This window comes from Mus musculus, chromosome 1 (genome assembly GCF_000001635.26).
Source record: "Mus musculus strain C57BL/6J chromosome 1, GRCm38.p6 C57BL/6J".
Taxonomy (NCBI): Eukaryota; Metazoa; Chordata; class Mammalia; order Rodentia; family Muridae; genus Mus; species Mus musculus.
In genome coordinates this window covers 34818566-34845768 of record NC_000067.6, presented here as the reverse complement: position 1 = coordinate 34845768, position 27203 = coordinate 34818566, and the positions used below count along the sequence as shown (strand labels likewise).

At 45.0% G+C, this 27203-nt stretch overlaps 1 protein-coding gene across 4 annotated transcripts in view; it reads left to right on the top strand.

Annotated features, from left to right (window-relative positions):
* Positions 1-2718: 2718 nt before the first annotated feature.
* Fam168b (family with sequence similarity 168, member B) overlaps positions 2719-27203 on the top strand; it is a 29833-nt gene continuing 5348 nt past the window's right edge. Inside the window, exons 1-6 of one of the 4 annotated variants that reach the window (NM_001160235.1) lie at positions 2719-2941; positions 8956-9036; positions 16922-17002; positions 21714-21749; positions 25760-25902; positions 26000-26177. In NM_001160235.1, the coding sequence (NP_001153707.1) occupies positions 8967-9036; positions 16922-17002; positions 21714-21749; positions 25760-25902; positions 26000-26177 (508 nt within the window). In that variant the 5' untranslated portion in view covers positions 2719-2941; positions 8956-8966. Of the gene's footprint in view, positions 2942-8955; positions 9037-16921; positions 17003-21713; positions 21750-25759; positions 25903-25978; positions 26178-27203 lie in introns of all 4 variants that reach the window. The other 3 variants (XM_006495845.2, NM_174997.2, NM_001160236.1) reach the window with 3 other exon arrangements.

Sequence of the window (27203 nt, the reverse complement as noted above, 5' to 3'; positions counted from 1 at the left end):
AAGCTCTCTGGAATAAGTGTGTACTTGTTTAATTTTATAAGTGTGATGGCTATTCTTGGCTGTCAACTTGGCTACATTTGAAATTAACTAAAATCCAAAAATGGAGAGCATTTGCTTAATTTGAAATTGGAAGATCAACTGGCCTTTACTATGGATCCTAAGGCAGGAAGACACACCTATAATCTGGGCCACGTCTTCTTCTGGAAGCCTATGTAAGGACATGGAAGAAGGAAGCTTTTGTTTGCCTGCTCGCTCTTGCCTACTAGCAAGTCTACTCTTTCACTGGCATTAGAGCCCACTTCTTCAGGATTCCAGTGTATACTGAAGACCAGCTGAGACATCCAGCCTCGTGGACTGAGCACTGCTAAATTCTCAGACCTTCAGTTCATCGGCAACCATTGTTGAATTAGTTGGACCTCTGTCTGAAAACCGTTCTAATAAATCTCCCTTTTACATATACAGAGATTCATTCTTTAAACTCTGTTACTCTATAGAGAACCCTGGCTAGTAGAAAGTTACCTATATGGATGAGCCTTCAGAAATGGAGTTGCTGAGCTAAAAGCTCTGTGTCTTTGTGTGCACTGATCCTGATACACATCTCAGAAGGTCCCCTCACCCATCCAGCTGCTGGGTGTCCACTTCTGAGGCTTCACCAACAGAGGATATTGCCTTTTTTAAAGCAGTATTTCCCAGCCACTGGTAAAAATGCCACCTTAATGTTTGTTTGCTTGAGGTTTTGTTTTGTTGCCTTTCTTATTGAAACAAATTCTTGATGGCCTAAGAACTCACCATGTAGGCCAGATGGCTTCAAGCTTGAGGCTCTCCTTATATCTCTGCCTCCAAAGTCCTGTGTCTTAAAGTTTTAACCTGAATTTTTTTGTGTGTATGTAGAGATACAGTTGACTTTTTTTTTCCATATTATTGAGACCTATTTATATGTTCTCGGCTATAACTGGTTCTTATTGGCCTCTGGAAGGTCTCAGAATACTAAAGAGATTAACCTTTTGTGGTGTTTCATTCTTAATCAAGTGCCTTTTAATTTTCCTTAAGGTGATTTCTCCAAAACATTTTCAAAATTTTAATGGAGACTGTTCTCTTTCACTAGTGGGCTCTGAGGACCCCCAGGCTTCAGTGCAAAGCTTTTTAACCTGCTAATCCCACTTCCTTGCCCCTCCAATCAGTGTTCCTCATAGGCATTGTTGGTGGCTTTTGACAAGAGAAGTTCTTTACTCCATATTTAGAAATGAACTTCCCCATGTTCTCTTCTTTTTTGTTTCCACACTTAAAAATGTATGCCTTTTTTAAAAGTTGGAATCTATTCTGGTGCATGAGTTACAGATACAGTCTATACGTTTGTGGTGGCCCCAGTACCAATAATTTAGTGATCCTTCTTCATCCTCAGCTAGTCATGTTTGCTGTGGAAAAAAAATGGTGGGAAAAGCCAGGCATGGTGGCACATGTCCTTAATCCCAGCACTTAAGGGCAGAGGCAGGCAAATCTCTGAGTCTGTGTAGCATACACAGTGTCAGCTCTCAGGCTAGCAGCCAAGACATCAACATGTAGATTTTTTTTTTGAACCTTTAAGATCCAAATAATAGCACCTAGTGATATGAAATATTTTATTAGATGTCAACTTCTCCCAATTGTTTTAGTATACTTCTGGATTTCCCATTACATTCCATTGGTTCATTATTTGTGCACTAGTGAGCTTATCGGCTGCAGCCTTTAAATATGCTTTCATATCTGATAGGAAGCTTAACTGCCCCTTTTTTACTATTCTCTATTCCCAAACATTTCCTAGCATGCATACTTGATGTTGACTTTTCTGTTTTGTGAAGCCAGTGTGGTTTGGGGCTTGCTCTAAGTGCTTGTTATTTCTTAGCTCTGTGACAGATGCAAGCTTACCGGGGTAAAAATCTTTTTGGTGGCCTTGGAACTGAAAGATCAAAAAGAAAAGAGGGTGGAGAGATGCCTCAGTGATTATTTTTCTTCTCTAGACAGAATTTTTCTGCATAGCCTTGGCTGATATCAATCCTTAGACCAAGTTGGCCTCTAACTTAGAGATCCCCCTGCCTCTGCGTCCCAAATGTTGGGGTTAAAGGCTATGTTTGCTGCTTGCTCTTATAGAGCACCTGGGTTCAATTCACAGAATGGTTCATAAACATCTGTAACTCCCTCTTCTGACCTCTGTAGGCGTTAAGCAGGTACTTGGCAGTGAACACACATTCTTGCAGGCGAAACACTCACACACAAAACGAATACATCTTTTTAAAGGGGGGTGGGGAATCCCAGAGATGGCTCAGAGAAGTTTCCATCACCACCGCACGTAGGAAAGCTAGAAATCCCCTGTAACTCCAGCTAGAGAGGATCACATGCCAGCACTCTTGTGAACAACCCCACACACAGCTACACACTTACACGCATATTAAAAATAAAATCTTAGGACTGTGCTCGGTGGCTGTCGCTTTAAGGCCAGTACTCTAGAGGTAGATGCAGGAAGAGCTGTAAATTCAAGGCCATCCTGGTCCAAAACCAAACAAGGACAAAACAGGGGAAATGCTTACAACGGGCCATAACTACTTTCTACAAGGATGTTTGCAGCCCGGTTTTAGCCGGAGCTTGAGCGGAGGCTCGCAGTCTAGGCGCGCGTCCTAGCATCCGGGCATCTCGCGCAAGCCTCTCGGGGCGCGCGCGCGCAGCTGCGTCACGTGCCCGGCGCGCCCCCGGCTGGCGCGCGGCGGGCGGAAGTGAGGTCGTGGGCTGCGGTGTCTGCGCAGCGTCGGCGGGAGCGGGGGCCGCGGCGAGGCTGGCGGGCGGGCGGGAGGCAGCGCGGGCCTAGCGGTCGGCCGCAACCGAGCGTCGTCTGGGCACTGCCCGTCGCCGAGCCCCACGCCGTGCCGGCTCGGGCCGGCGCGCGCCGGTCCCGGAGGCTCAGGCCACCGTGAGTACGGGAAGCATGGGGGCGGCAGCTCGGGGCGGGCGGGCGGGCGCGGGCCGGAAGTGCGGCGCTTTGTGCAGCGCCTGGTCGGGCCGCGCGGGGAGCAGGGGCGCCGCTTTGTCCGCGGCGGGCCGGGGGGCGGGGCGGGAAGGTCGCGGGGCCGCCGCAGACCCGGCGATCCCCCTCTCGCTGGAAAACGTGGGCTTCGGAGGGTACCTTAGCAAAGGAAGGACGTTCCGGGCCGTGGCCCAGGTTCATCTGAAAAAAGAGAAGGACGACCTGCCAGCGCGTCCTCGGCTGGGTGTTCTCTCTCGTGGTATCTCCTGCATTGTCTGAGCTGATTGTTTTAAGCACTCACGTAAACATCTTGGAGTGTTCTGCGTGCAAGGAGGTTTGCTAGTGAAAAGGTTCACATGTGCGCATACACACCTTACATTTAAAAAAAATTTAAAAAAAGAAAAAAAGGTTTGGGCAGTTCCTATGCCTTAAACTCTCCACTTCGCCTTGTGTAAGATGAGATGATTTTCTGTAGTATGACAAGATTTTAAATTAGAGTAGTTCTGGTGCAAGTAATTAGGACGGCCTTTAAAACTTCGGTAGGTCAAAGGCTAATGAGTGGTTTTCCCTTTGACAGCCAAGATTTGAGAAATCTAGGCCACCTTTCCTAATGCCGAAGCTACTGTGGTGGAAATCGTTGAAGGGCTTGCTTTCTTTAGTCTTTGTATAAAGCTGGCTCATTTTTTTTTTTTCGGTAGTGTCTGTAGTTTACTCGTGCAGCATTTTTGGAATGTTTTGACATGTGAGAAAAGCTTTACGGGTGTTAAAATTAATTGTAACCAGAACCAAATGAAAGTTAAGGTCTAGTAGGCGGGGGCTTCAGGGTTTTGAGTTGCTTGTCTCTGCATTCACCTAGGAGGTGTTGAGAAGCGGTTGATAGAATTGCCCTTCTCCTGACCTCCTGCCCCTAAGGGTGGAAGTGACCGTCTGTATAAGGCCAGTGCCTGGAACCCAGGAAGGAGGAGGAAACCGCTGGCTGCTGTTACTGGACTTTTCTCCAGTCTCAGATTGGTTTGGGCTAGCTCTACACCTGCCTTTCTGTCCATTTTAATGTTAGACAGAGATGAGAAGAAGAAGAAAAAAAATGCATGTTAAAAATAATTTTCGAAGGTCCTATGGTTTAAGGGAGTTGTCTTCCTAGCTTGTCTTATAGACGGTTAATTTTTATGGCCCAGCTGAGAACAGTTTCGAAGCATGAATGTGTTAGTGTCTCAGTAGTGATGCCTGGCTTCTGTCTGTGTTCTGTAGTTTTGTTTGTTTGAGATCAGACTTCTCTACAGAAAAGCCCGACGTTGTCTGGGAAGGGCACAGACAGCAGTGAATGCTGAATTTGGTGGACTAGAGAGTTTTCTTGCAAGACTACTCTCCTTGCTATCAGACATAAGGAAAACTTTCCAATGCTGATATTTTTCTAATCAATCTGTAATTTACTTATTTAAGCATCTATCTCTGGGATAGAGACAGTTACAGCACCATGAAATTCGTGTTGATATGAAACACTAGTAAGACCTTTAAAATGTTGCAGTTACCACTTCAGCTCAACACTAGTGTTTATGTTTTAAAACTCAAACTATGGACTAGAGCTATGGCTGGGCAGTTGAGAGTGCTCCGTGGTCATGCAGAACCTCCAGTTCTTCTCCCAGCACTGTTTTAGGCAGCTCACAACTCCCTGTAACCCGGGTCCAAAGGATCTGACACACACACACAGCATTCACTCACAGGACACAAGCATAAATATAAATAATAAAAAACTATCCTGAGAACCTTAATCGGGAGGGTCTATTTTGTAATTATATCTTTTTCCCTCCTGGATCTGAGGACTGAACCTGGGGCCTTAAGTACTCTACCATTGAGCTAAATCTCTAGCCTCATTAAACACAAATTCTTTTTAAAAAAGAAAGACAGACAGACAGACAGACCTCTCATTTTAACGATGTGCTTGTGATGTTGCTGTTACTGTTGAGGGATTTGTGCAGTCTTTATGGGTACGGTTGGATGGTTTGTTCTGATGCAGGCATCAAACCACCCACAGCATTCCCACAGTTGAGTAAGTTCAAATGAGAATCCTAGGAACTCTGGCCCTGCAGTCAATGTGGATGCTTTGTCCACACCAGCTCAGAGTAAGGATTGGTGGCTGCTGTGTGACCAGTGGCACAAGAAAACCAGGTGCTGCTCCAGGTGTCTCTTTGCTTATTTGTTATGCAGGCATAAAAGTATGGGTGGGAGGGACGACACTCTTTGCAGCCATGTTCCTCACATACTGAAGTAAAGTTTACAGTATTTGCCCTTTTTAAGGAAGTACTTTAAAGTGTAGGTATTCCCATTGCTACATCCTTTTGTAGTCTAACAGTTTACATATTGACATATTGTCTCGGGGCTGTACTACTGTGAACAGACACCTTGACCAAGGCATGTTTTATAAAGGACATTTCATTGGGGCTGGCTTACAGGTTCAGACGTTCAGTCCATTATCTTCAAGGTGTGAGCAGGGCAGGATCCAGGCAGGCATGGTGCAGGAGGAGCTGAGAGTTCTACATCTTCATCTGAAGGCTGCTAGTGAAGACTGGTTGATGTCCAGGCTACTTGGTTGAGGGCTTTAGGTCCACACCCACAGTGACACACCTACTCCAATAAGGCCACACCTCCTAATATATATACAAATGGTCACACATATAAACACAGTACTATTACCATAAATAACAAACTCTGCGTGTGTTCACTTTTGTTCTATATTACTAAAATATGTTTTTTACAGATATAAATCATAATCTAAACAAAATCCACCTACTGCCTTTAGAGTAAATCTAATTGTGGAACATCGTCCCCTGTGTTCCTAATATCTAAGAATAGACGTTTGTTCTTGAGAATGCCCCTCCTTGTGGGTTTGTGTGGTTTGCCTCCTAAGTCTCCTTCCATTTGTTCCTCAGACGCCTGGACTTTGCTGTTAACTGGACATTAGGTGCTGGCTCCATTTGACACTTGCAGCAGTGTCTTGGCTGGTACATAGTAGCTGACTTCTGTCATGTGAGAGTACAGAGAATGTCAGGGGTTATTTAATGCAGTGATAAGTTTATGTTTTACATCTGCTAATCAGGTGTGCTTTGGTAATTCTGAGCTAGACTTTAAATGGCTTAAGTTAAAGTTTGTCATTGGGCTTGCAGTCTTTGAAGGGAATCTCAGCATAGAATAAATAATTCAAGGAGGGTGTTTGTATTTGGACACAGAACCGATGGTGTCATGGGTTTCCTTCCAGCACACTGAGGTGGTTGACCAGATGATTGAAAGGGGAACTGTACTGTTTCCTTTTCTCAGTCCTACACTGTTCTTACCTCTCTCTCGGAGCTGAGGTGGAAGCGAGGGCTTCACGTTAATCACATCAGGAAACGCTCGTCATTGGCCTCTGGAGTGGTCTGACGTCCCTAAAGGCCGCTTGTCCTGCTTGGCTGTGGCAGCGCTACCACGTTTCTCCTCACTGCCACCCCTCTCTTGGGAGGAGCTCCTTCAGAGCTTGCTTTCTGCGCTCAAAGCGTCCATTTCTCCTTCAGCCCTTACCATGCTTTGTCTCAAGCCAGCACTATTCATGATTCTTCTTACCTACTGTCTTAGTCAGGGTTTCTATTCCTGCACAAACATCAGGACCAAGAAACATGTTGGGGAGGAAAGGGTTTATTCGCCTTACACTTCCATACTGCTGTTCATCACCAAGGAAGCCAGGACTGGAACTCAAGCAGGTCAGGAAGCAGGAGCTGATGCAGAGGCCATGGAGGGATGTTCTTTACTGGCTTGCTTCACCTGGCTTGCTCAGCCTGCTTTCTTATAGAACCAAGACTACCAGCCCTGAGATGGTCCCACCCACAAGGGGCCTTTCCCCCTTGATCACTAATTGAGAAAATGCCTTACAGTTGGATCTCATGGAGGCATTTCCTCAACTGAAGCTCCTTTCTCTGTGATAACTCCAGCTGTGTCAAGTTGACACAAAACTAGCCAGTACACCTACAGTAGCTATAATCTGCATGTTAGTGAAACAAAAAACTCAGTGTCTTAGTTAGGTTTCCATCGCTGTGAACAGACACAGTGACCAAGGCAACTCTTATGAAGGAAAACATATAATTGGGGCTGGCTTATAGGTTCAGAGGTCCAGTCCATTTTCATCATGGTGGGGAGCATGGCAGTGTGCAAACAAATGTGGTGCTGGAGAAAAAGCTGAGGGTTCTATATCTTGATCCACAGGCAGCAGAAGCAGAAGGGTCTGTGTCATACTGGCAGTCCTTGAACAAATATGACCTCAAAACAAGCCTCACAGTGGCATACTTCCTCTAACAAGGCTATATATATACTTACTAGTGCTACACCACATTCAAACACATAAACAGTGGTGGCCATTCCTATTCAAACTACTATATTCATCTACCTGTATTTGGATAGTGAAGCGAAGAGCTACGTTTTAATTTTTGCAGAAAGTATTGGATTGAACTTTTTCTAGTCTGTAAACTTAAAAGGGAACCTTGACTTGCTCAGTTTTCTCAGTAGCCTTTCCAGGGCTTTGTGCTTCTTGAGCTTAATTAACAAAAGAAAGCCACTGGTTGCTCAGAGTAGAGGACTAGTTTGGAAAGAATTTACTTCTTGGGAGGTGACAGTTGAAATCGAAGCACCGTGTACTTCAGAGGAATGAGGATTGGCAGTTGACAGCTCTTGTGTTCTTAAAGTGAGACAGAGCACGGGTGCCTTTGCTTCGTGTGCTGTTGACTCTTGTTTTCTCCATCCACAGCCCTGTACTGTTCAGTACCTGGGAACTCATGCTGGTTGTTAAATTGTGATCCTCTTGTCTCTACCTCCCAAATATAGGTGGAGACCACTAGGCTGAGATTTAGATGCATATACACATACACGCATACAAACACACATACACATTTACATATAAAATACATATTATATACTACATTATAGTAATGTGTATGTGTATTATGTTTTATATTTATATATATATTTCATGTATTTTGTTTACACATATATACACATATATAAAGTATGTAGTACATATGTATATGTATACATACATGTATGTGTGTATCTATATAATTTTTTTGAGACAGTTTCTCTGTAGCCCAGACTGGCCTTGAACTTAAGAGATCCGCCTTCCTCTGCTTCCTGTGTGCTGGGATTAAGGGTAAGCATCACCATTGGTTCTTATATTTACTTTCTTTAAAAGAGCAGCTTTGGGGGCTGGAGAGGTGTCTCAGTGATTACTAGCATTTCTTGCTCTTAAAGAGGACCCAGGTTTGGGTCCCAGAACCTAGAGCAAGTTCCTCACTACCCTTGTAACTCCAGCTTCAGGGAGTTACACCCTCTCGCCTCCACAGTGCAGTACTGTGCCCTACTTTTCACATTATTATAAATTTTGTTTGTTTATTGAGACAGGCTCTTAACACAAGCCTAGACTAGTGTTGAACTTGTGGCAGTCCTCCTGCCTCAGACTAATGAAGGCTGGGACTGCAGATATGAGCTATTATGCTAGTCTCTTTTCTCTCCTAGTGGGCAATTAAATCCAGTGCCTTGCACATTCTAGATAAGGACTTTCACTAAGAAAGACTCAGACTCTTTAAATACCTTTAAAACAATTGCATGAAAATCCATGTTCTGGATATGTTTTCATTTAGTTCTCTGTTACAAGGGCATTGAGATTAACTGTAGAATTTTTGGCATTTTAAGTAGGGATGTGAAGGATATTGATGGGTTAAAGTGAATCATGAAGAAAAGACTGCTAGGTCCTGATTTGGCTGGATACTGAGGCTATTGGGACATTTCGTGTTTATTTTCTGTTCTCTGTTGGTTGGGAGCAGCAGAAAATACTTTGCTTTATAGTAGACTAGAATAACATTTGCTGTGTCCTCTTTTGAGACTAAATGGAAAAAGTTATGGAAGCAAGAACTTGGCTAAATTACCCTTTTTCCCCCTTTTAGTTCTTGAAATCATGAATCCTGTTTATAGCCCTGGGTCTTCTGGCGTTCCCTATGCAAATGCCAAAGGAATTGGATATCCAGGTAAGCAAGTTGAATTTTGTTTTCATTATTGAATGTTGGTACTTTTTATGTCCGTGGAGCAATAACAGTTACAGTAAACACACTGGGCTAGTTTTATGTAAGCCAGATGCAAGCTAGAGTCATTTGGGAGGTGGGACCTTCAGTTGCAGAAATGCTCACACCAAATAACCTGTGAGGCCTTTTCTTGATTAATGGTTACTGTGGATAGCGTCACTCCTGGTTCTGGGCTGCATAAGCAAGCAAGCTGAGCAGGCCCTGGGAAAGAAGCAAAGCAGGCAACAGTGTTTTACCATGGCTTTTGCATTGGTTCCTGTGTGACCCTTCAAGCTAGACTGAAAGCTCTTAAGATGAAAGCCTGTCTGCCTCCAAGTTGCTCTTGGTCATGGTGGTTTATCCCAGCCTTAAGACAGTGGGCAAACTGACTCGGAGTTAGGGAAGGTAGGAGGGAGATGCACGGGAGAGAAAAGTCAAGAGGTGTCTCTTGCTCAGAGCTGACATCTCCAGTGTGGGGCCAAGACTGTTTTCTCTGCCTCTCAGTCCATCCTCCTTTGAGTAGGAGCCTCACCGCCATATTGGAAAGCCCAGCGTGCTTTCACAGGCCCTGTTCACACCTTCCTCAGGGTTTGGCCTACTTGAACGTGACTTATGTCTTCCTTGACAGGGAGAAGACCCCACTGAATAACATAGGAGTGTACCATACCCTCACCTGCCCTCTACTAGTATTATTGCACTTAACAGGTGCAATTGACAGTGGCTGTAGGGGTGGGGGTGGGGGGGCACAGTCAGCTCACTTGAGGGAGGCAGCCATAAAGCAAAATTGTGGAAGTGGGACTTTGGTAAAAAATTGCAGATGGTTGTCCTAATTGGTGACTAAAAAGTAGTTATTTGTACTGTTACAGTTTCACTGTGGGTCCTTCCCCTTTGAGTTTTCTGATGATGGAACCCAGAGCCTTGTGTGTGCTACCTGAGTGTGCTACTGCTGACTGTATCTTTACCCCTTTTGGTTTTTTGTTTTGTTTTGTTTTAATTTTATTTTTTATTTTATGTACATTGGTGATTTGACTACATGTATGTCTGTGTGAGGGTGTCAGATCACCTGGAACAGGAGTTGTGAGTTGCCATGTAGGTACTGGGAATTGAACTGGGTTCTCTGGAAAAGCAGCTAGTACTCTTAACCACTGAGCCATCTCTCCAGCCCCCACCCCCTTTGTGTTTTTTTCTTTTTTTTTTTTTTAAGATGAGGATTTGCTGGTTTAGGCTGCCCTTGAGTTCTCTATATAACGGAGGCAGTACTCGACTTAGAGTCTTCCTTCCTCGGCCTCTGAAGTAGCTGATACAAAGGCTTACCACAAAAGCATTATGGGTTTGAAATACTTTGGGGAAAACCCTGTTGATACAAAACTCTTTAAAAAATAGAATAAAAATAAACTTGGAAAGAGGGGAGAGAAGCCTTTGGCCAGCTTTGAAAGCTATGTAAACTCAGCTTGGCCAGGGGTTGTGGACACTGCACCTGCCCAGGAGCATTTGCCACTTGCTGTCCCTGAATTTTAGCAGCTCAAAGAGGGACAGAGCCAGGAGGCTTAGACTCTTGAGCAGGAGTTTGAGCCACTCAGCTCTGTCCTCAAACAACCTGCCTCTTGAGAGTGCTCCTCCCACCAAAGGGGTGGATAGAGCCTATTTGGTGTCCCCACAAGGAAGCCTGAGTGGCTGGCCTCGATAAAGGGTAGTCTTTCCTAAGTTCATGTAGACATTCGGGGGCATTGGTTCCAGTTTGTGTTACTTATGCTTCCTGGTGTTCAAAACCTCAAACACACTCATCTGGCTACATCATCCCTGAAGTACCTGACAGCAGCATTGCAGAATTACTGTGAAGTATTTGTCTTCAATATAGGCTGTTTGGCCTCCATGTTAAAAGTACTACCTGTTCATATGCAAAATTATTATAAAACATGGGTGCTATTAGGAAAGGTCACCAGTCAGAATAACTGCTGCAGTGCAGCCAAAAGATAGAGCCTTGTCACAAGGAAGTTTAGAATGCAGACCTAACGAAGAGCCAGATTTGTGAGTAGAGGACAAGGGATGCACAAGGGTTAATGGGAAAGAAACAACTGAACTTAAAAGAAACAGGGCTGGGAGCAGCCAGTCCAGTGAAAGCTAGAAGAAGTGGAAGATAGAACATGCTGAGAGAGAACCGACATGCAGTGTAAGTAAGAGGCAGGAGGAAATGACTGAGCAGTTAGGACCTTCCTGGGGCTGGAGACATGGCTCAGTGGTTAGAGCATGGATAGCCTGGTCTTGCAGAGGACCTGACTTTGGGTCCCAGCACCCATATCAGGCAGCTTACAATTGCATATTATTTCAGCTCCAGGAGACCTGATGTCCCGTCTGGCTCCCTTGGGCACTTACATGTCCCTAGGTAGTCATCTGCACATACTGTAATGCACACATAAACAAATACAATTTTTTAAGAATAAGGTAAGAGAGCAAATAGACTGGTTGAGAACTTTGAGAATAACACTTTCAGAAGGACTTAGAGAAATCAAAAGAAAGAGGGACAGTTTTCCAGAATTGATGAAAAACAATTTGGTGATAAGAGCTCCTGTTTTTTGAAGTAAGAACACCAGCTTAATTAAATGGAGCAGCGAGTGCATCTGGAGCCAGGGCAGTAACCAAAGCCCTGTGATAGTAGTTTACCTGTCAGTCTTCATTAAGATTTGGGTTCTCTCACAGACCCTTGGTATGTCTGGTCTGGCTCAGTCCTTGCTCAAAGAACTTAAGTATAAACAATTATTGTTGTTAAGTTTTTTTGTTTTGTTTTGTTTTTCTTTCTGTGAAAAATCACTTGCGAGAAAGCTTCTGTAACTCTGAAGCAGCTTTGAGTGTCACCTCTGCAGTGTTTTCTACTTTACTTACCTTGTACGATTGGTGGGTGTTTGACAGTCTCCCTGATGGATAAAACTGTTGGTGAAGTCCTAGTAGCTGGGTGGTCAGATATGCATTGTGTGCCTATGGAATTTTGGGCCAGCATGACTTCAGTGCAAAGGCCCATGGGACATGGAGGGAATTCTTCCTCCGAATGCTGTCTTGTGTAAATCATTGATATTATTGTTATTGTTTTCTCGTGTGTTTATTTTTTAACTATTTTATGTGTTTGAATGTTTTGCCTGCATGTATGTGCACCATATGCATGTCTGCTGCCTGTAGAAGTCAGAAGGGGATGCCAGGTTCCCTGGAGCTAGGATTAGGGACGGCTGTGGGCCACCATGAGGGTGCAAGAAATTGAACTTGGATCGTGTGCAAGAGTACTCTTAACTACCAAGCCATATCTTCAGCCCATTTTCTAATTCATAACACCTGGTTTTGCTCACATCCATTTATTCATCGTCGCCTTTTTAAAAGAGTTATTGTACTTACTGTGTGTTATTGTGGTGCATGAGTGCTATTTGGTGAACTCTCAGACCTTAAAGATAGTTTCTATCAGGGAAGTTGTTGCTATGACTTTGCCTCTATAGCTGTTCCACCTCCCCTCTGTCCTCTGTTCTCTTTAAAATACTGTGGGTTGGTTTGTTTGTTTTACCATGCTGTGACTAAATGTAGTGTTTTTTATTTTGCTCAGCATTTAGGGGTCTTTGTAGGGTGCGCCCCCCCACCCCACCCCACCCCACCCCGTAGTAGCAGTAGCTTTATAGCTATTTGCTGTCCCCTCCTTTCTTTGCCTGTGATTCCATCCATAGGGTATAAAAGCACCATGTTTGTGGCTTTTCTCTTAGCTCAGTATGGCGCTTCCTACTATCTACTTGCATTTCACTAATCTTGCCAATGGTGCCTGAATCTGCTCCAGAATCCATCCTCCATAAACTGTTGTTTAGTTGGCTTGTTGATGACCATAGTCTCTGGATGGTGGTTCTGCTTCTCTTGTCAGTGCCTTTTTCTTGTTTTCTTGTGGTCCTCTCTCTTCTTAGGGTTTCTCTAAGTTGTGACATTGTATTAGAGATTGAGTTGTCCAGTTGCTGTGTTCCTTTGCCTAGCAGTTAGCAGTGTGGCTGCTCTTCCTGTACTCAGAAGCTGAGTGTGTCTTTCAGCCTGGGTTAGGCTTGTGCTTCTTCCTTTTGCCTCATCCTCAAGTGTGAAGCATCCACGGGCTGCTGTGCTCTGAAAAGCCTGTGCCTCTGCAGGAAGCTGGCGCACATCAGTGTGTTTTAGTTTTCCTAGGCCTTTGTGTGAGTTAGCTTCGGACTATGGCATGACTTAAGGAGGACTTAAACTGCTTTCCAAGTTCTTCAAGGGTCTGGTTTATGTCACAGCAAGTGTTACAAGACCACCAAAATTCACATTTGCTTTTCTTGCCCATGGTTGTGTATTATAATATGTCTTTATATAGAACGCAATGCACAGTGGAAGGAGGAAGGAACACATGCATACTTAGGATGGCCATGTCCACGGAAGGTCAGGGTTTTGGGTCTGGGTAGAGAGCGCCTCAGACTGGGTTGCTTAGGCATGGAAGCCTTAGCCAGCATCAGGTACCAGGAGCAAAATTGCTGGTTGGAGGAGGCCTTCTTCTTCCACTCAGTTTCAGGGAAGAGATTCTAGGAATTGTTTCCATACCACTTTACAGGGCTTGCCTGTTCTTTCCATTGCTTTTATATAAATATAATGACCTATCTTGTAGAATTTTCTTACTCAGCCCAATTCCTTTTCTGTTGGGGTTACTTGAAGGGTTTGCTATTTCCCAAATGTTGAAGACAAATTAACCTGGTGCCTTTAATAACTGTGTTGGTGGCAGCGACCAGCAAGGTAGAGTCCAAGAAAGTAAACACACAGCTTTTAGGGCACTTTCTAGCTGACTTGGGTAGAGATTCTCATTTGTACTCTTGGAAGATTTTCCTCTCACATTCTCCCTAACAGCACCATGCTGTCAACCTCGAATTTTAAGAAATGCCATCAGTGGAGTTGGGGTTCATGTCAATTGAATTTTTTGTTTTCCCTTATTGGAGTTTTGCTCTTCTATATTCATCTGTGCAGGGCCCTTGTGGATTTGTTTGTCAGCACTAGAAGCCAGGAGAGACAGACAAAGACAGACAGACAGCCCCAGCCCCCCCTCCCCCCCACACACATCCTGTCTTCTCTCTTGACATAGTTCATGGTCTTTGAAGTCGTCATCATAAAGCAGTCAGTATCATAAAAATGGCTAGTGTTTAGGATCACTTCCTACCTGTCCATCCTCTCTATGCTAAGGAGGTGGAGCTGATGTTGAAGGACACAGGCATTGGTAACCACTGGAGAGCCTTTTCAGGACAAGAATTAGTACAAGGAAGCAGTGTTGCTGAGCCTTGCTTCATGGAAGCTTGCAGACTGTATGGTGGAGAGAGTAAACTTCTGTGATTTCACAGTCATCTGAGGAAGTGTGCAGTGACCTTCAGAGCTGCAGCCCTGTGTGTTTGTGCTGCCCAGGAGATGGACTGTGTTCATTTTAGGTCTTAGTGAGGAGTAGCATGAGTTTGTATGCTGAAGTGATGGAGCAGGACGGGTATAGCAGGAGCAAGCCTCCTCGGGAGATGAGAGGGTGGTGTTGATGCCCACACAGCTGTGTCATGAGTCAGTCCATTAGACTTGGTGCCTGCTAACTCACTGTTGGAAGGCTGGGATGGACTCTGGTCACAAGCACTGGTGTAGATGGTTTCCTGAGGATTATGAGGGAGGCATGAGGAAATTTTCTTGTGTGTGTGTGTGTGTGTGTGTGTGTGTGTGTGTGTGTGTGTGTGTGTGTGTTATGGCCTATGGAATTTGATCTAGTTAGTGGCATTTCTGGTTTAAAAAAAATTATATCATAAAAGGTTTTTGCTCCTAACTGGTTCTCTGGTACCTAAGCAGTATCCTGCTTAGGGTGAGTTGATACTGCTTGACCTGGTTTGCTTTGGGCCTCTGGGTTGGTCCATAGGACATTGGTGAAAATCACTTCCCTGCTGACCAGTACTGCCCACTCACTGTCTGACTGACTGAAGAAGGCAAGTGGGAAAGAAAGAGTCCAGAAGAGAGCCTGACCAGTTGTACCAAGGTAGAGGAAGATCCAATTGAAGACCAAGGGGAGGAGTGTGGAGGCTCCAGCTTCATGCAGGAGAAGAGAACTGAGCCCTTGTAGGGGTTCCTGTGCACTGTGGAGGGGTGACTTCATTGCAGCACAAACCTTAGGCTTGTTTAAGAAGGCTTTGGGGAGGTCAGATTTCGAAGCAGGAGTATCATCAAGAATCTGGCCTTTAACGGCTTGTCACCCTACCCTGTGGATTACTGGGGCTGGTTTAGATGATCTGACTGGCTAAGCAGGTGCCCCTGCTCCCTTACCACTCCTGAGTGCTCCTCCCCAAGTTACACACTCAGGGGACTTTGCCTGACAGAGGAATGGTTTTCAGCTAAGACAGTGGTTCTCAGCCTGTGGGTCTCAACCCCTCTGGGGTTCATGCAAGTTGAATTCTTTTTCCCCTTATTGGGGTTTTGCTTTTCTATGTACATTTATGTGGGGCCCTGTGGCTGAACGACCCTTTTCACAGGGTTTGCTTGAGACCATCAGAAGACAGATAATTACATTACAATTCATGACAGTAGCAAAATTATAGTTATGAAGTAGCAATGAAAGTAACTTTATGGTTTACCCTCACCATAGCATGAGGAGCTAACTGTATAGAAGGGTCTTAGCATTAGGAAGGTTGAGAACTACTACTCTAAGGTTTTATGAATGGCTGCTTTATTTACCCTGCTAGATCTGCCACATGAGGGGCCCGAGGCCCAAGATGAAGGTGCCTGCCCCTAAGCACAACAGCTGGATTTCAATCCCTAAGACCCACATCAGGGAGGAGAGAATCCTGTGCCATCCTTTCAAAGAAAGGAAACTGATCTTACTTAGATATGGATTCTGATTGTATTTTCTTATTCTGGGTTTCTTTGAGGTTAATTATAGCCTTTTTATTAAAAGACTTGAGTTTAATGATCCTGACATCCTGGGCTCCTAACTGGCCAACTTGAACTGAGGAAGCTGGGAATTAGAAATTCAGAATGTGAGGATGCCTGAAATGAAGTTAGAAGTTTGAAATAGTCTGAATCAAGAACAAAATTTACTAGCTTTTAAATAAAACAATCTGGCTCTTTCTTTGTAACTGCCCCCCTCCCCCCATCAGCAAAAAGTGGGCCCTAGGGTGGGTTTAAGTTCACTTTGAATTCTGGTTCTTTGTGCAGTGGAGCCTGGTGAGGATAATGACATAGTGCAGGATGCTGAACACTCTTGTTGACTCACAGATGATGTGATTCTGGGGTGGAACTGCCAGGGGTGTTAGGTTTCGAGAGGAATTCTTTTTCCTTTCTCCCCTCTTCCATTTTTACTCTCCCTTCTTTTCCTTCTGCTTAAAATTGTGACTTAGCTATTCTTTTTTACCAGACAGGGTCTTGCTGTGTAGCCCTTATTGTCCTGGAACTAAGTTATCTACTTACCTTTGCCTCTCACATGCTAGAATTAAAGATGTACACTATACCCAGCGTTACTTGTTGGCTCTTACATGGTTATTTTGGCCCAGGGATTGACTCTAGGCTCTCACACATGTTAAACTGCTCTGTGCCCTAACTTGCACTAGATGCAGCTGTTCTGGACAGTGGATTCCTGCCTGATTCCCACACCACCACCCCCACTCCCGCCCCAGTTGTGGAGTGTGAACATTTAATTATAGATCTAACAGTCTAGGTTATGTTGGTGACTCGTCACAATTCTAAGAAGAGAAGCTGACTAGAGATGATTTTGTTTTGAGCAGGTTGTGTGGAAGTCAGAAACAGTGAAGAGGCATGGTGGTCAGGTGGTTGCATTTCCATTGATAATGCTGTTGTGCTGTCTGTCTCATTGCAGCTGGTTTTCCTGTGGGCTATGCAGCAGCACCTGCCTATTCTCCTAACATGTACCCTGGAGCGAATCCTACCTTCCAAACAGGTATGTACTGCATGACACAAGTCTGTGGATCTGGAGAGGAAGTATGGAACTGGACTTTGTGGTGGGGTGGCTATCTACATTCATAAATGAACTTGTTAGTGGGTGTGATCAAACTTCAGGTCTCAGTGCATATAAACTTTGCTCTATTCAGTTTCTCAGATCTGCCCGCCAGCCTCTGGGCTGTACAGGTAATTCTTTGTGCCTGATACCTTTCTTATGATAGGATATCCTACAAGGACTGAAGACCATTTTGTCACTGAGTTCTGCCCAGGGTGCTCTGGTTATATTTTTAAAATCAAATTCTACTTTACATACACAGGACATGCAAATATTTTCAGATTTGAGAACTTGCTGGTTAAAATTGAAAATGAGTTTGTTTTGTTCTGAACTACATAAAGATTATTTAGTAAGATTTCCTCCTGCACCCTCTAATGTTAGCTGTCAGCTTCTCTTGGGCTTTACTTACTGGGACAAGACATTGTGATTCCATGAGATGTGCTGGCTCATGCTTTGACATAAGAGCTGAGCTTGTCCCATGGGAGCCGGCTGTTGAGGCTGCTGGGCCAGTGCTTTCCTCACACAGCTCTAGGCCTGCAGTTGCTTTGGGTAGAAGAGGAAGCCGTGGTGCCCTGCTGTGAGTGCCTTCCTTGTGACTTCCTTCCTTCCATAAATCTGCCCTCTCACCCATCTCTTGTGCGCCTAGCCTTCTGCCCTTCTAGGCGTGTGTTCCTGTTCACCATAGTCATGTGATCGTACACAGCCGTGCAGGCAGAAGTTTAATAATTTCTCATCTCTGGGAGCCAAGAGTCTCTCCTTTGGTCTCCTCGCTCTTTCCCAGAGTGCCTTCTTAGAAAGCTCCTCCCTCTTGTGATGTTTCTGCCTCCTTTTCACTCCTTGCCCTCCTACACCTGTCACTGAGACTGTGTGGCACATCTTCAGTAGTTTCCCACCGTGCTACTCAGTAGGGCGTCCACAGTTCTGCCACCCTGTTTCTGTTTTAAGGCACTTTATGTTTAAACAGTGCTCCTGTATATATAATTAACACACTGCCCATAATGTGCATTTGATCATTTCTGCTGTGAAGTGTACATCTATCACAGGTGGCAGGGAACATACCTGTTTGGGCAAATTTGGTTCTGTCAAAGAATCATACATGTGTTTTCTCTTGTTATAGATGAGTTGTGGTTTCTAATTTTTTTGGTAAATGGAATCACACAGAAGGTACTGGGTCATTTTTGGACTGCCGTCTTTTACTGGGCCTAAGTACTTGGACTCTCTTGTGGTAGTACCTGTTCCTCCTTCCTCCCTTCTGTTGTTAGCTTGTGCCCTCTGTATGGAAAACATCAATTGCTTATTTGTTGGTCAGCTAATGGCATTTATACTGCTTGAGTTTGGGAGTTTGTATTTAAAAATTCATTTAGCAAATGAAGTTTTCTGGGTGTTACAACTCTATGGGTATGTGCTTTCATTGTGTTGAGTAACTACAAAGGGGTGAAGAAGCTGATTTAGGGCAGGTAAGAGTCTGCCACAAACAGCCTTCCAGAGTGACCACAATCTCTGTTCCTCTGGGTGTGTGTTTATTAGTTCTAGTCCTCTGTGTCCTAGGCAACTCTAGTATGAGTAGTCTTTCCATCCTAGCTGTATTAGTGGGTATCTAAAGATTTCCCATTGATTTCAACTGTCTTGACAGTAACATTGATCATCTTTTCATGTGTTAGTTTGTCATTTGACTGTCTGGTAAAGGGTTCTGCTTCTGGGCATAGTGGCATAGACCTGCTCCTTCCAGGTACTCTGGAGGCTGATACAGGAGAATCATATATATGTTCAAGGTCTGCCTGAACTACAGGGTGAGTTCAAGGCTAGCCTGCACATCTTAGACTCAGTTTCATATCTTTTTATGTGAATGGGGATGGAGATATGGCTTAGGAGTTGAGAGCAGCTGCTACCGTTGTAAATTTAGGCCCTAGCACCCATGTGGGGCAGCTCATAACAACCTATAACTGCAGTTCCAGGGGTTGACATGCAACAATTAAAATTTAAGTCAATAATGAGTAAAAACAAAGCAGAACAAGAGCTTTGGACAAGGTCAGTGATGGAGAAGTCGCCAGCTTGGGCAAGGCCATGGGTTCAGACCCCACAGCATCCTCCAGAAGGAGAGAGAGTGTGTGCATCTTAAACTCTGTGTCAGTCACTGACTCCATTTTTAAGGCACTTAGTAATTTTATTTTTACAGACTTTGTTTGAAGATCTATTTTTATTTTCTCTGAGCATTTCACTTTTAGCTTGTATAGCTCTGGGTTAAATTGAAGTACGTTTCAGCTGGATCCTTGACTGTGAAAGCTGAGGTAAGCAGTAACAGGAACAGTGGCCAGGGTGCAGCCTCGACCAGGCCTCTTAGCTGTCTTGTGGCTTTGTAGTGCCAGGTTATCTGTGTTGGTGTTGTCAAGAGACTTGGAATAAAGATGCTTCTCCGAATTTGGCTAACGCAGGAATAACTTGGAAGGCTTTGGTGTCCCATCATTTGGTGTGTTGGCGCCTGATGTAAATCAGAGCCGTGCACTCTTCTTTGATGGGTCCTTGAAAAGCTGTCTCCCTTTCACAGGGCCCAGGGAGGAGGGGACTTCCCTATAGTTCTGCTGCTTTCTTGATATGATCGAGCTTAGAGGAAGCCGTCTGCAGGGCTTCTTGGGCACGTTCACAATACTGTGGGGTTTTTTTTTTTTGTATGTGTATGAGTGTTTGCCTGTATAACGTTGTGAGTTTTGGGCTGGCAGAGGTCAGAAGAAGGCACCAGATCCCCTGGAACTGGAGTTAGAGGTGACTGTGAGTTGCCATGTGGGTGCCAGGGCTGACCGAAGAACAGTGAGTGCTCTTTTCCCCTGAGCCATCTCTCCAGCCCCCTTTCTTAATGCAGTTGTAAATGTGTCACAGGAGTCTGAGAACCTTGGGACTTGTGGTGGCTTTGGTGATATATCCTCTTCCATGATCTAAATGGAGATCCATTTATTTTGAACAAATGTGGTCTGCAGACAGATGCATTCAGAGTAGGCTTTTCATGCTCGTAGACTTAATGGGAACTGAACTAGTGAAGGCTTAACTCTTGGTGATTGGTGACATTGTTGGGAATGGTGATCTCGTCCTTGGAACTGTCAATATTGTGGGAGGATCTTGATCAGACTTTGAGCAGGCCTGGCACTTAGTCCTCCTGCCCCTGTCCCACTGAATGCCTCGGGTGCACTGATGATCTGAAAGCCTCAGGAAAAAGTAACTGATTAGTGATTACTGTAGCCCTGGCTAGCCTGGAGCTCACTGTGTAGGCTAGCCTAGACTCAAACTCACAGAGATCTTCCTAACTCCACCTCTCCAGAGTTAAAGGCTCTGCTGGAATTAAAGGCTGTACCACCATGCCCTGCCAGAGCATGTTTTTAAAAGACAAAGAGAGATACACTGCAGCAAGTAATTAGGCAAACACAAATACAGATGCATCTTAGAGCAGGTAACAGTTCCATTAAGCTGGCTATCACAGTGCTTATCTGGCATTGATACTTGTTTATGAAAGGTATTTAACAAGAAATGAAAATAAAACATATGTTTTAAATCCAGAAATATATCTCTGAAATGAGATTCCAGGCTTGCTTAAACAGAAAAAAGCTTATTGTATGACCAACTACTTGAAAGGAAATAGCACTGCAGTGTTGATTGACTGTGGAATTGCAGGAGTCTTCTCTTCCTCTTCAAGGTATATATGCACAGAATCTAACAATCCCTATACGTGTAGAAAGCTTTTTACAATTGAAACAGGGGACTGGGGGTGTGACTGACTCAGTTGGTACAGTGAGTGCTTACCCAGCACACACAATCCCCATACTGTATTCAGCCTGCACGGTGGCTCTTTATGGGGATAGAGGCAGGAGGATTGGAATGGAGGGTAATCTGCCATATAGCAAATGTGAGGTCTTCCTAGGCTACAAGACACTGTCTAGGGAAGGAAGGAGATCAGTGTGTTTGCTACCACCACGTTAGAATGCCTGTCTGTCGTGACCCCACTAGACTCCTGTTGCTGACTGCTGTCAGTGTGTTGTGGTGGGAGGTATGTTGTTGTTTTGTTCTTGTTGATTTGTCACATTCAGCGATAAGGATTCTGTTGCTCCTTTGAACAGCCTATCTCGAACCTCTCAGGAGTGTTCATAGGACTCTCACGATCTCTAGGTGTGTGTTTCTGGCCCATGGGCTAGTCTAGCACTGTGCTTTCTTGGTGCTTGTTCAGGAGACCCGCTCCTGCCATAGTCTGGCTCCTGTGCTGAGCTCTCTTCTGCAGGACGTGGGCTTTTGCCTTCTGTCCTGTTCAGTTGCTGCCTTTCTCAGTTTCCACTCTGCCTGTGAAGTATTTCCTTCAGTAGCTTCCCAGGAGATGAGTCATGTTGTAGAGAATTTTCCCCTGTAAGAAACACCTGCATCTGTATCCGACCTCCCAATAGTTCTGTGGGTGTAGGCGTGGGCTAGCGGCCATTGTCCCTAGTGAACGCATCACTGAGAAATGGCCAATATTGTTGAATCCTTGGAATGAGGATCTATTTAATGCTACATATTGAATCTCTTTATGAAGCTGAATGTTTATCTTTTGCCTCCTTTAAATCTGTAACAGCTTACCTAACCTTAAAAAATACTTTGTTTTTTAAAAAATGATTTTTTTGTTTGTTTTTGTTTGCAGTGCTGGAGATTGAACCCAGGGTCTTGCACATGTTAGGCAAGTGCTCTGTTTGAGCTGTGTTCCTGGCCCTTTGTGTTTTGTTTGTTTGCTTGCTTGCTTGCTTGCTTGCTTGTTTGCCTTTAAGATGTAAACACTGGCGTGTATGAGTGCTTGCCTGCATATGTGTGTGCCCAGTGCCTGAGTAGGCCAGAAGAGTGTGTCAGATGCCCTGGAACTAGAGTTGCAGATGATGAGCTGCCATGTGGGTGCTGGAAACTGCTCTCCTCTGTAAGAGCAGCCAGGGCTCTTAACTGCTGAGTTTCTCTCCAGCCTATACTGTATGGTTGGATTGAGACCCTACTGTGTAGTCTAGGTCAGTCTTGAATAACACCCTTAGAGAGTTTTCAATAGAAACAGTTTTCAGGTGCGTCCCCTAACTTGTGAGAGTGCAGCCACTTCCCCAGTCACTTGGCCTTGATTGCCACGGGCTCAGAGTTGCTGTGTCAGCTGTAAGCCGCCAGTGTTCCTGTGTTGTTCTGAAGCAACTCTCTTGCATCACGTGATGACTTTACAAGTATCTAAAAGTGTATGCAACACTATCGCCATGCCTAAAGCATTCCTTATTAGTGCTCCTGTTTCTACATTGTCGTATGTATCAGGAGTGCTTGGTTTTGATGCTGGGCAATGGTGTGGGCCCTGTTTTTCAGGCCAAGTGAGAACTGACTAGCACCACAGATTCTGACCGTGGCTCCACCAGGAGGGACACCCAGGGTCTGTCCTCAGAGTGTGGCATACTTGAGCATTTTGTTGTTTGGTTTGGTTTGTAGTTTATTTTTCCAAGACAGGGTCTCTTTATGTAGCCCTGCCTGTCCTGGAACTCACTCTGTAGACTAGACTGGCCTCAAACTCAGAGATCTGCCAGCTTCCACTTCCTAAGTGCTGGGAGTAAAGGCGTGTGCTACCACTGCTGGACACATGAACATTTTGATTGTCCATATTTCCTTCAAGTGATTTTAGTAATCCCTCAGAGAATTTTGTTCTCTCTCCCTTCTGTATTTTTGGTTTTAAGCACCGCCCCCATGCTAGCCTCAGATCCATAGTCTCCTTCCTCCGTCTTCAGAGTGCAGTGACTGCAAACACGTACTTCCATGCCCAGTTCTGGCAAGATGACTCAATTGAAATTCCTGGAAATAATGGGACAAAAACTAGACGGAAGCGATTGAGTAGGAATCAGACTTAGCAAGGCCACTTGTTTAGCAGTGTACTGTCTGCATGATGATGGTGTGATAAGTGAGGAACTGGTTTGGAGGGATGGCGTGGTATGCTTAATTTCTCTGCTCCAGTCCTACATAGTTCCTTTTGTGACAGTCTTGCTCCCACTCTGACTTGGTTTCTCTCTCTCTTACATCCACGATGCTGTGAGCACTCTACTTCCCTGCCCCCCCCCCCCAATGTTTCCTACTAAAAGTCAAGGACCTCATGTGGAGGGGCGGATCTTTCCTGGTCACCTACAGTAGGACCTGGCTCGGTGGCAGGTCAGGACTCCTTGCACAATGAGTACTTGGGAGGCGATTGGGCTCCCCTGGTCCTTCCCCTTGCTGTGTCACTGAAACCTGAATGGATGGACCTTACATGGCTTCTCCCTCACTTAAAGATGGCTTACAGATTTGTTGTGGTATAATTGGCATATAATAAAGTTGAACATACTTAAAGATTTGAGTTTCGGAATGCATGTATCATATTCATCCTTTTCCTTTTTATCCTTTGTAAAGTCGAGGAGATGAGCAGTGGGAGAAAGGGATGGTGTTTGCTGTTTACCCTGTAACAGATGTCCAAGGTGGGCGGGCAGCTTCCTTTTCAGAGAAAGGCTTTATTAGGCTCACAGTTTCGGATTCCTATCCATGATGACTTAGTCCCATTATTTGGGCGTGTAGCCAGGCGGAACATGATAAAGCAGAAGCCTCCATCTCATCCATTCGTCCCACAGGACACACACCCCAGTTCCCTAAAGAATTCACCACTAGGCCCCACACTACCACACTGTAGACCAGGCTTTGGGAGAAAACCTTCAGATCCAATCTGTGATGTCTCCTTATGTGCTCTTTTTAACTTGCTTTATAAATCCTAATGGAAAATCTGCGTATTTGGCTTTCTTGGCAAAGCACCAGTATTGAATGTTGATATATTAAAAATGGTAGATATTGTAGAAGTCATTAATTTTCCCTACTAAAAATATAATTAAAACTTCAAAATTTCAAATTAAAATTGTTTATATTCAGTTCACCCTTTAAAATTGAGACAGTTTCTACACAAACACTCACATATTTAGTGTGGATTTTGATGGATCTCCACAGTTGGACTTCAGCACTGACTGTGGAGTCATTGCCTAAAACAGCCTTGGGACATTTTCATTATGTCAGTAGGACTTCCCTTTTCTCCCTTTCCTGACTACTTCCACACATGTAAGACTTGGGGATTTCAAAATACATATGTCATATATCTGTTACTTCTGAGGTGGGCAGGCCAGTTGTTGGATATGTAAATCAGATCATTGTTACGTGCTGTTCTGTGTCTGGCTTACTGTGGAAATCCAATCGATTTGTAATTTGTAATTTCTTCTTAATGATTGCTAAGTAGTGTTTATGTGGCTGGATCAGAGTCTCCTGTTGATGAGAATTTGTGTGTATGGCTGGAGAACATGTTTTCCAAATTCCATTGTGGCCCCAAGAGGGGCTGTTGCTTGCTTGCATCTCTGAAACCTGTCTGTCAGAGCTAGGGATTCTGACACACCCATGGACAGCTGAGTGCTGTTCCCCATGTTTACAGCAACAAAAGCATGAAGGCCGTCATGGCCTTCGCAGAGAGCACATGTAGAGAGTAAGACTGAGGAAGCCTGCAAGCTGTCCTCAGAGTTCAAGTGCAATGTTGTGCTGTGTTTGGATGGTTGTACACCACCACCATAGTCTGTGGTTGCACACTTCTGAAAGACACTCCTGCCTATGGCCATTACCTCGTTTTCAGTCATTGAATTCTTCCAAGGGTTTCCTCTCAGCTGTTTGCAGCATGTATTTGTCTGCCTTTCACTCCATAGTTACCTTGGAGCTTGTCTTGTGTATCAGCAAGATACCAATCCACTGGAGGCACCAGACTCTGGTAATTGGCAGTTGCAGTGGTCTGAATTCTCCTGGCCCCAAGGAAGATCCCTGTCTCTGCTGCTCCTTCAGGAGCCAGTTAGTCTCTTTGCTCTTGTGCAGCTCTTCCTTAGCTTCCTGTGACCTGTTAGTACAGCTTCTGGAAATAGCCTCACGTGGCTGTATGGTGCCATCTTCTCTTCACTTCTTCATCATATGCTTTGCCCCCTTTTGTTTTAAGAAATTATTTGTGTATGTGTGGAGGGGAGTTGTGCATGTTAAGTCCAATGCCCCTGGAGGGCAGAAGAGTTGGTTGGATCCTCTGGAGCTGGAGTTGTGCATGACCCTATGTGGGTGGAACTGAACTCAGGTCCCGTAGAAGAGCAATATGTGCTCTTAACTGCTGAGCCATTTCTTTAGCATCTTCTCATGTGTTCTGTCTAATAATCTGCTTTAGTGTTTAATGTTTCATTTTATCTTTGGTGATGGTGCAAGTCAGCCTACTCCCCTGACTCATGTCTTTTCAATAAGGTGCTTTGCCAGGCTTTGACATTTTGTTGGTTTTTTTAGTTTTGCTGTAATGAGCAATGTACTGCTTGCTTGCAGTGAAGTTTCGTGTGTGTGTATATGCTTATTTCCCCAAGATTAGACCTTAAATGTAGGGTGAAAGGGTATATGTGCCATTAATGCAAAATTGAGCTTAGGGAGACCCTATAATAGTTTGTATCCAGCAAGACAGGACAGGTTCTTGTGTGCGTATGTGCTCTACAGAACTTAGCACTGCACATGTGGACCTGCATACAAAGTATAGAGATCCAGGTAGAGGAGAGAGGGGGCTCCACTGTGTTCATGATTGGTAGTGGCCCTGGCTCCTCTCTGTAGAATCGTCCTTGTCTGGCGTTGGCTGAATTCAGGCCTTTGGCTTCTTTGTTCCAGGCTACACTCCTGGCACACCTTACAAAGTGTCCTGTTCCCCAACCAGCGGAGCTGTTCCACCATACTCCTCTTCCCCCAATCCTTACCAGACGGCTGTGTACCCAGTGAGAAGTGCCTACCCCCAGCAGAGTCCATACGCCCAGGTATGCTTGGGCATGCCCTACACCTGGGGGAGGGCTGGCTCCATCATCTCCCTACAGCCCTGGGACCCTTTGGCAGTTGTCTCTGTTTTCCCCACAGCAAGGCACGTACTACACACAACCTCTGTATGCAGCACCTCCTCACGTCATTCACCACACCACGGTGGTGCAGCCCAATGGCATGCCAGCAACAGTCTACCCTGCTCCCATCCCTCCTCCTAGAGGCAGCGGGGTCACCATGGGCATGGTTGCTGGGACCACGATGGCCATGTCAGCAGGTGAGTCCTAGTTCTTGTGTGTTCTGTGGCACCCTGAGACCTGCTGAAGTGAGGAGAGTCCATGAAGCTTCTGACCCATGCATGGCCTTTGAGTCTCATGACTTCAGTTGTGTGAAAGGACTGCTGAGCCCTCCCCTTCTCTTCCCTTCTCCTATCAGGAACAGGCATGAGTCAAGTGGCCTCTTCACTGTGGAACTTAACTGAGTACCTGCCTTGTTAGTGAGCTAGGTGGCCATGTGGCAGTAGGAATGAGGAATGTTCAGGTACCCCTCATTTGGCTCCTTCAGTGAGCAGCTAAACTGAGCAGTTCCAGATGGGCCAGCCATCTCTTGTTGAGGTTGCAGTAATGAGAAAGTTTCTCTAGGAAAGCTGGCTTTGTGTTGATAGAGGGAATAGTTGCTTGTAAAAATCCTATGCCATTTACTGATTGAATCAGGAAAGTAAGTTGGGACATTCCTCCATGGAAGCTTGAGGTTGGATGGCAGGTCTAAGGATGGGGCCACCTCTTGACATTTAAATATATGTAGCTGCCTTCAAGCTGTTCCATACAAGGCCAGTGGGTTCTCTATGACTGAAATTTAAGAGGAAAAAAATGAAGCCATCCCATATACAATTTTTTCCTGAATGTCAACATAAGGAAATTATGTCAGCTCTAGCACTGTGGGATTCTGTATAATTTCCACTTTGAGTTTTCTGGATTCGTTGTTAAGGAAAACTAATGTAGACTGCTGCTGCCTACCTGGGGACGGCTTGCACAGGAGGAGTGAGCAGCAAGGATTTGCCTCCACCTTGAGATGTGGAGGTGTGGCTTAACCTCAGAGCCATTGCTGAGTATATGTTCGAATGGAACAGAACTCCCTCATGCGTGTGTCCATGGGCTTTTTCTCTCTTCCCCGCTCTGTCCTCTCCCTCCAGTATATAACTCAGTGGATTGTGAAACAGGTCTCCAGAACATAGACCCTGCAAGTCTAAATCTCCTCTACCCATTAAACAGCTAGGCCATTCTCCTTTCCTGAGGTGTAGCAT